Below are 10,061 nucleotides of genomic sequence, written 5' to 3'. Positions count from 1 at the left end.
ATCGCTTAATAGTCTTCTATTTGCTTGTTACCACTTCCCTCATTCCATCTTGTACATCCTTAAACTAGAGTTATAGTCATTTGACTGGCCAAATTGTACTACTTTGGATCCCTCTCTGTTTATGGCTCATTTTTCCTTTACCTGTACACACTGAATAGCCAAGCCTATTCTATACATACTCCCCTCTTTCCTTAAACACCTGACAATAGTAAGATAACTAAAAAAAAAATTCCACTTGGCCACCAGCCACTCGAGATACTACTAGTGTGTTATGGGGGTCTTTTGACTGGCCAGACAGTATATCACATTAGATCCTTCTCTTTAGTTACGAATCATTTTCCCTTTGCCTACACAAAGTAGACAATGAATAGTCTGACCTATTCTTTACAAATTCTCCTTTGTCCTCATACACCTGACAACACTGAGATTACCAAACAGAGTTTCTTCACCCAAGGGTTACTGCACTGTAATTAAGTGGCCACTTTTCTCTTGGTAAGGTTTAAGGGACTTTAGCTATGGTAAGCAGCTCTTCTAGGAGAGACTCCAAAATCAAACCATAGTTCTCTAGTCTTCAGTAGTGACATAGCCTCTGTACCATGGTCTTCCACTGTTTTGGGTTAGAGTTCTCTTGCTTGAGGGTACACTTGGGCACACTATTCTATTTAATTTCTCTTCCTCTTGTTTTGTTAAAAGTTTTTATTGTTTACATAGGAAATATTTATTTCAATGCTGTTACTATCCTTAAAATATTTTATTTTCCTTTTTTTCCTTTCCTCACTGGGCTATTTTCCCTGTTGGAGCCCAGGGCTTATAGCATCCTGCTTTTCCAACTAGGGTTTTAGCTTATAGCAAATAATAATAATTATAATAACAATGGGGTTAACTAGTGCACTGTAATTATTCAGTGGCTACTCTCCACTTGGTAAGGATAGAAGAAACTCTTCACCAATATCAGCAGCTCTTCTAGGACACTCCAAAATTGAATCATTCTTCTCTAGTATTGGGTAGTGCCATAGCATCTGCACCATGGTCTTCCTGTGTCTTGGATTAGAGTTTTCTTGCTTAAGGATGAAACACTTAGGCACACTATCTGTTTCCTTTCTTTCTTCACTGGCTATTTCCCTGTTGTAGCCCTAGGGCTTATAGCGTCCTGTTTTTTTCAGCTATGGCTGTAGCTTAGCTAGTAATAATAATCATAAAAGGGTTTCTCCAGGTGGGATCTTAGCATTGAATGGCATATCCTTGGCTTGAGCTCCAATTCATATGGTCCAAAGATTATAAACCTAATACAACTCATTGGGTTATGGGATGGCATTCATGCATAATTATTTTTTTATAGCTCCTGTTTCTTTCCTCTACGAGACTCATGTCTTGGTACATTTAGACCATAAATAAGGCTCTATATGGCTGCTGGGGTTTCATGACCCAAAGGTCATTCCAGTACAGGCTGCTTGCAAATAACATAGTAATCCTAGATCAAAAAGGTAATGTGCTAAAAGAACTTATCATCTAAGGTTCTTAAAGAGCTTTCATACAAAATTGATGTCCAAATTATTACATCTAAATTTTTCATTCTTTTTATTCCCAGAGTTCACTCCTTACTCCACTGATCACTGTATACAAATCATAAAAATACCATTTCTATTCAGTTATTACAAAAGACTTGTAACAATTATTTTATACTGCTTGGCCTTTAAACACATCAATCAGTTAACATGATTAAATTAAAGACAATTTAGGGGACCTTCAGAAAAGTAATTAACCCTCATTTATATTACATGTTTAATTTCAAAACTTGTGTCAATGACCAGTAATCACCCTATCAGATGATTATCATCAACCAATAATGGTATCTAAACATTAAGTAACACTGATGCAGTATTATTGGTTATAATTCAACAATTAAACATAAGTTTTATATACTTCAGCACTACACTGTAAAATTTATACCAAGATTAAATTGAGTAACACTGAAATACAAAGAAGCCACTCCTCAGAATCTTGATAGAAGTTTGAAAATTCATGTTAAAAGAAAGTCAAATTCACAGTCATCTTATTCATACAAGGTCTATGGTCCCAGATTGTAAATACTTTTATAAATAAACAATGCTTATGTGGAAGCTGTGTAATCTAAAAACCATTTAATTTCACATTTTTTATACAAAGAAATTTCAAATTATTTACGCTAATAAGCACTGAACACTTTTGTGGAATGAATTATTAGCTCATTAATTCTATGGTTTCCAACAAAAACATTATTCTTCTATATAACTAGGTTTCTAAGAAACTTCAGTTCCACCAACAGATCAAACCAAGGTTTTCCTTTTACAACATATGTAACTAAAATTACACAATAGTAACAAAACTGTACATCGATGCCATATAAAACAAATCTCAAGTGTTCAGGTTATAAAACTACCTAAATCTGCTAAGGGAGGGGTTGTAGCACCACTGATGCTAGCATTACTATTTTATATAACTTACTCATTCAATATAACTTACTCATTCAATATTATCTGCAACAATGGAATGCCAAAAAAAAAAATATTACCTCACTTCTGGCAAAGAATAGCCTATAAATTCATAATATAATAAAGATCCTTTTAAAAAACAGAAAAGGATAGGCTACCAAGCGGAGAAAGAAATCTTGTGGTTCTACCAACTTTCAGTACAGTACTGCTATTTGCAACCAAGAAAAGAAAATGTTTCTATGATGCCACATCTAAAATCCTCTACATCATACTTGTAAACCAAAGTAATTTATTCTGGGTCAATGACAAAAATGTCTGATAATATCTTAAGGTAAGCTGAATCAAAAGCATAAAATCTTTATCGTCCAAAGTTTCTTTTAGCACTATCATACTTTTATAATATACCAATCTTTAAACAAAATGCAAACTTCACTTTGGACATTTTTTTTGTAAATAAAACAAATTTCACTGTGGAATGAAAGTACCTATAATTAATGTCTATGTACGAATATTTTACTTAATGTTTTTTGTTTACATATAGTATATCACTTAAATTAACTGAACTGAATTTTTTTTTTACATGTCTGTGATTACACAGAAGTTTTATCTGAATTCAAAATAATACTTCAAGGAAAGGCTACATGCCTCAAAAACAAATTCACCCTCAAGACAGATTACTCAGGGGTCAGCAAAAAATTACTTACTACTTTGAAACTTACTTGTGTTACACTAATTACCGAGATAACAATAAACCTAAACAAAATAAAAGACCTTCAAGTAAATTTGTAATTAACCTTTGAAATACCTATAAAATTTTATAGGTAAATTTGTAATTAACCTTTAAAAGGCCTATAAAATTTTAAAGGTAAAGGCAACTTCTGATTTTACTTATATAAATGTACCTACTAAACAGCAAAAAGATTATTGAATATGAATATAGTAATAAAAACATTAGAAATGCTGCATTTTTGAGTGCTCTGCCAAAGAAGAATATACAAGGTATAATTACAAACAATTTATATCATAAGTATACATTACTCTCTCTCTCTCTCTCTTCAATTACCATGTATTAGATATTTTCAGTGTGTACACTCACACTTCCATAAGCTACAATGTTCTCGTAACATTGCAGTTAGAAATAAATATTAGCTTCAAAATTATTTTAAACTATTTTAAATTATAATACTTTGTCGGGGGGAAAGTTAACGTTCCATTAATTATAGAATCCAAGAAAAAAGGGGTCTCAATAATCACAGCTGATAACCTTAACTATGAGAATAAGGTACAAATAGAAAACACACTGGTACATAGAGAAAAGTTCTGCCACCTACCATTTATGTTAAATACAGACGATGATAGTCATTTGCACCAAAGGCTGCATTACACTTGGGGCACTTTCTTTGTCTTGTTTCGTACCGTGTACGTAAACAATCGAAACAAAACACATGAAAGCACTTAACCAGCACAGCATCCTTCCTTTTGACCTGTAGACAAGAAAAAACTTTGTATTTCACTAGTTACAACAAAGTTTTTAAGGGAAATAAACTCATTTCATCTTTTTCATTCTGAAGTGTTATAAATGTAAGTCAAAATGTTGTGAAACTAAACAACTGGAATTTGCATTGCCTAAATTACGAGTGTATGTACTACCAGTGAAAATGTTGCATATATACGCAAAAGGCTTCGGTTAGCTTTCACCAGTAGTCTATCTTGAGCTTTTAAATCTATACTTTTCCATTAACCATCTCCTTCAAGTCCTCAACCACGTAGGTCTGGGTCTTCCAACTTTTCTAGTGCCTTGTGGAGCACAGTTAAAAGTTTGGTGAGAGCAAAAAGCATGCCCAAACCATCTCCATCTGCCCCTCACCATGATCTCATCCTCATATGGCACTCAAGTAATCGCTCTCATAGTTTCATTTCTAATCCTATCCTGCAACTTAACTCCCAATATTCTTCTGAGGGTTTTGTTCTCAAATCTACAAAATCTGTTGGATATTGTTTCATTGTCATACCACGACTCATGTTCATACAGTAACATCGATCTCGCTAAACTGGTATATAGCCTGATATTTTTTCGTGTAATTTCAGGCAATTTGATTTCCAAATTTTATTCAACTTAGCCATTGTCTTATTGGCTTTTTTTAATATTTGATTAAACTCCAATTCTAAATACCCTGTATTAGAGATCATAGTTCCTAAATATTTAGATGATTCCACCTCATTAATCATTTCTCCTTCCAATGATATTTCATCTTCCATTCTCATCATCTCTGTCTTTCTTCTATTTATCTTGAGCCCAACCTCCTGTGATATTTCATGCATTCTGGTAGGAAGCATTACAAAACCTGTGGTGTTCTGCTAATAAGGACAGCGGCATCAGCATATTCTAGGTCAACTAATTTCCTATCAACCCTTTTACCCCCAATGGATGTACTGGTACATTTCACAAAACTCATCCCTTTACCCCCATGGATGTAGCGGTTAATTACAATTTTTTTTGCATATTTCTGATAACTTTTTGGGAAACTTCAGGCATTTTCCAAAAGAATGAGACCAACCTGACCTCTCTATGACAAAAATTAAAGCTGTTACAGCAATTTTTAAAAAATTATATTGCAAAATGTGCTTGAAAAAAAAAAAAAACACCTGTGGGTTAAGGGTTGGAAAGTTCCAAATAGCTTGGGGGTAAAAAGGTTAACAATCATGTCTAATACTTCTTCACCATCTCCAACTATTCAAGTTTATTACAAAACCCATGAGGAGGATGAACAACATAGGAGACAACACATTCCCTTGGAATACTCCACTGTTCATTGGAAATTAATTTGATAGGACTCCACTAATATTAACTTTGCACTTACTATGCTCATGAACAGACAATCAAATTTGCATATTCAAGAGGGACTCCATAATTATGCAGTATTTTCCACACTATCAAATGCTTTTTCATAGTTCACAAATGTCATTAACAGTGGATTCCTATATTCTACACATTGCTGAACATGTCTTAAAATGAAAATTTGGTCAGTAAAACTTCTAATTTTCTAAATCCCGCTTGTTCATCTCACACCTTTTCATCAATCTTTCTAGCCCTTTTTAGAAAAAGCACACTATATATTTTCATAACTGACGTAAGTGTGAGGCCTCTGTAATTATTGCAATCAGTCAGATCATGTAAATACACTTCCTCTTATGCCTGAAGTTTTGATTAGTATTCCTTTTCTAATGTGTAAGCTTCCAAAGGGTAAATAGCATAGTGAAAAATTGATATTGTGTGCTAGAAAAGTTTACTAAAGTACAAAGCCTGTTGGTAAAGAAAACTTATATATTATCTCTATGGTTAAAGGAATGAGATTGGCTGATAAATGATCCTTGCATTCTGAAATCCAAGGCCAACAATATAAAAGGTGAATATTTTTTTTCTAACGCAAACTTCTAAAATAACCTGTGAATGACACCAGATATACCCATCTCAATACAAATCATTTTATCATACAATTCTCTGAAAAAGCATTCACTAATATATTTCTGTCCATTTTTTTTTTCTTTTTGATTCCTGAGCTGGGAATAATAAGATGTATGCAAGTAACTGCTATAAAATACATAAAAAAAAGCTTGCTAAAACAAAATTTCATTCATTATTTATAATACATACAAATCAAGGTATTTAATACTATACAAACTTACTTTGCATGATGGACAAGTAAGGGTGTCTTTATAATCCCTTATTTCTTCCATGAGAACTTCATCAGCTCTATCTACCATTTCAAACTTCTTCGCTCTCTCTACTTTCCGTCTTAAGCTAGCAACTTCCTCCTGAAATGAATAAGTGTGACAGTGAAAATAGGAGGGTGTTAACATAACCGGTTTCCATTCCCTTGCATATGAACAAATTTAAAACATTTGTTAATGCTAACGTTTGTCAAAAGAACAATCTGGTAAGTAGTTTCAAGACAACAGGCATTATTCTACTTTACATTCAATGTTTCTAATATAATATTTTCTAATCTCCTATAAATGTCAGCAGAACAGGAATTTAGGGTTATCCCTTTAAATGTACTGGTAATAAAAGACTACTATTATTTTTTTTCAACTGGGAATGTTGGTTAATAAAAGGCTACTGTTAATTTTTTCTACTGAGAATGTTGGTAATTTTTTTTGGTCTTCATGTGAACTATAAATAACATTTTCATATGAACAAAAAGGCTAAATGTGATATAGTACATAAACTGTATATTCACAACAGCAGCTATAGCATTTTCTCCAAGAATATACAGTATAATGTAAAACTGAGACAAAATGCTGTTTTTTTCACTATTCAAGTGTATGTTACATCTTTTATCTACCACTACCAACATAATAAAATCTCAAAATCAGGGGCTCCCTTTTGAGTGAACTAGATCCACAACTGCACAGCAAAAAAAAAAAAAAAATGAAATTGGATTTTGAAAGTGTGATTAAAATAAGCTATGTAGCATAAATGGTGTTCACTTTGAAGATTACACTATAAATGAGAAAGTTGCAGCGGTGTGGCATCCAAAAACAGGTAATTAGATGAAAATTTCAAATATTGAGAGGATGGGGAGAAGAAAAATCTATATAGTAACCTGTATTAGATTTGGGAGTAGGCTAATTACCAGTAGGAAGGTGGAGGAAATAATGAAAAAAAAAAAGGGGGCATAAATTAAGTTTATTTTTTCCAAGTAACCTGCCATAGAGAGAACACCTGATTTTTTTTATAAGGGAGGAGATTTACCAGCCCTATGAGTCAACTTGACTACTACAGAGCTGGAAATAATAAATTTGGGATATGAAATATATATTTAACGGATAGAAAATAAATTGAATAAAAATCTATTTGGAACACAAAGTACGATGCTAAACCACCCTCAAGCAGTTACTCAATCTATGAGGAAGAGATGTGATCAAATGCAAGAAGTGGGAAACCTACATACATACATATACCAAAGGCACTTCCCCCAATTTTGGGGGGTAGCCGACAACAACAAGAAACAAAACAAAAAGGGGACCTCTACTCTCTACGTTCCTCCAGCCTAACCAGGGACTCAGCCGAGTTCAGCTGGTACTGCTAGGGTGCCACAGCCCAACCTCCCACATTTCCACCACAGATGAAGCTTCATACTGCTGAGTCCCCTACTGCTGCTACCTCCGCGGTCATCTAAGGCACCGGAGGAAGCAGCAGGGCCTACCGGAACTGCGTCACAATCGCTCGCCATTCATTCCTATTTCTAGCACGCTCTCTTGCCTCTCTCACATCTATCCTCCTATCACCCAGAGCTTTCTTCACACCATCCATCCACCCAAACCTTGGCCTTCCTCTTGTACTTCTCCCATCAACTCTTGCATTCATCACGTTCTTTAGCAGACAGCCATTTTCCATTCTCTCAACATGGCCAAACCACCTCAACACATTCATATCCACTCTAGCCGCTAACTCATTTCTTACACCCGTTCTCACCCTCACCACTTCGTTCCTAACCCTATCTACTCGAGATACACCAGCCATACTCCTCAGACACTTCATCTCAAACACATTCAATTTCTGTCTCTCCATCACTTTCATTCCCCACAACTCCGATCCATACATCACAGTTGGTACAATCACTTTCTCATATAGAACTCTCTTTACATTCATGCCTAATCCTCTATTTTTTACTACTCCCTTAACTGCCCCCAACACTTTGCAACCTTCATTCACTCTCTGATGTACATCTGCTTCCACTCCACCATTTGCTGCAACAACAGACCCCAAGTACTTAAACTGATCCACCTCCTCAAGTAACTCTCCATTCAACATGACATTCAACCTTGCACCACCTTCCCTTCTCGTACATCTCATGGGAAACCTACTGTAAGAAAATTTAATGACAAGATGTAAAACATTTTTTATTAAAATCAATGTAAATACAGTATTACTATTATTATTACTAGCCAAGGTACAACAACAGTTGGAAAAGCAAAACACTACAAGCTCAAGAGGCCTTGGCTCCGACAGGAAAATTAGCCCAGTGAGGAAAGGAAGTAGCAATTAACCTATAGAATAAGCCTATAAATAATAAATGAAAGAGATAAAATGAAAGTCTTTAACGTTACAATAGATCAGACATATATACATACATACATATACCAAGGCACTTCCCCCAATTTTGGGGGGTAGCCGACATCAACAAAGAAACAAAAACAAAAACCAAAAACAAAACATATATAGTAACATTAAAATAGAGTAGTCATATAAACAGTAAAACCCGATTTATGCCAACCATTTTAACAAAAGAATTTACAAAAATCCTAAAAAATAAAGTCCATTGAAGAACAGCAAAGCTGAGAATATTGCTTTTTTTTTTCCAATAGCAAGAATGTTTTTCAAGGTATCTATATTGACTGCATATATTCAAATACATTCACACAAGCAGAAATTTTCCCAAACTACAATCATTAGTGTTTATAAAATAAAATTGCAGTGAAACCCACCTGTATCCTCCTGTACTTGAATGCCTCTTGCTCTAAGGCCATGGTTTTTTCAGCCACAACTTGTTGAGCTTCCTTCATCTGAGCATGGTACTTTTCTGAGTGAGGAAAATTTAAAAACTTAAAAAAAAAATTATACAAATTATAAAAGTATAGTACATCTACCACTGGATACATTTACTTTACAGAATATAATCCAAGTTGGTCTTCATCAGTTGCTATTTCTATTTTATGAGATAATTTTCAATTAGATCTAAAATACCTTTAGAATTAGCTCATGTAAGTCATACTGTCTATCTATCTATCCATACCCAGGCACTTTCCCAATTTTGGGGAGTAGCATGGCATATACATATATATATATATATATATATATATATATATATATATATATATATATATATATATATATATATATATATATATATATATATATAAAATGGGATTTTTCTTCTCTTTACTCCTCCCCGCATGGCAAGGGATTCAGCTGAGTTTGGTTGGTACTACTAGGGTGCCACAGCCCACCTTCCCCATTATCCACCACAAATGAAACTTCATATGCTAAATCCTCTACTGCTGCTGCCTCAGCGGTCACCAAAGCGTGTAGGAAGCAGCAAGGCCTACCAGAACTGCACCACAATCGCTCGCCAATCATTCCCATTTCTAGCATGCTCTTTTGGCTCTCGCATCTATCCTTCTATCACCTAGAGCTTTTTTAACTCCATTCATCCACCCAAAACCTTGGTCGTCCTCTTGTACTTCTACCATAAACTCTTGCATTTATCACTTTCTTCAGCAAACAGCCATTTCCATTCTCTTTACATGGCCAAACCACTTCAACACATTCATATGCACTCTGGATGTAAAGTCATTTCTTACACCTGTTTTCACCCTCAGTACTTCATTCCTAAGCCTTTCACAACTCTGATCCATTCATCACAGTTGGTACAATCACTTACTTATACAGAACTCGATTTATATTCATTCCAACCCTCTATTCTCTACCACTCCCTTCACTTTCCCCAACACTTTACATCCTTGAATCACTATCAGATGTACATCTGCTTCCACTCCAACAGTTGCAGCAACAGACCCCAAGTA

General features: G+C 34.5%; 1 protein-coding gene across 1 annotated transcript in view; it reads right to left on the bottom strand.

Moving 5' to 3' along the window:
- Positions 1-2,825: 2,825 nt before the first annotated feature.
- The window catches only part of Bre1 (E3 ubiquitin-protein ligase Bre1), a 78,095-nt gene continuing 70,859 nt past the window's right edge, over positions 2,826-10,061 (bottom strand). Inside the window, exons 17-19 of the mRNA XM_068344827.1 lie at positions 8,964-9,058; positions 6,159-6,287; positions 2,826-3,955 (exon numbers count right to left, since the gene is read on the bottom strand). Coding sequence (XP_068200928.1) covers positions 3,806-3,955; positions 6,159-6,287; positions 8,964-9,058 — 374 coding nt within the window. The 3' untranslated portion in view covers positions 2,826-3,805. The remainder of the gene's footprint in view (positions 3,956-6,158; positions 6,288-8,963; positions 9,059-10,061) is intronic.

Source organism: Palaemon carinicauda, chromosome 21 (assembly GCF_036898095.1).
Source record: "Palaemon carinicauda isolate YSFRI2023 chromosome 21, ASM3689809v2, whole genome shotgun sequence".
In the NCBI taxonomy this organism is placed as follows: Eukaryota; Metazoa; Arthropoda; class Malacostraca; order Decapoda; family Palaemonidae; genus Palaemon; species Palaemon carinicauda.
Note: the sequence above shows the minus strand (reverse complement) of the source record. Positions and strands in the feature narration are given on the sequence as shown.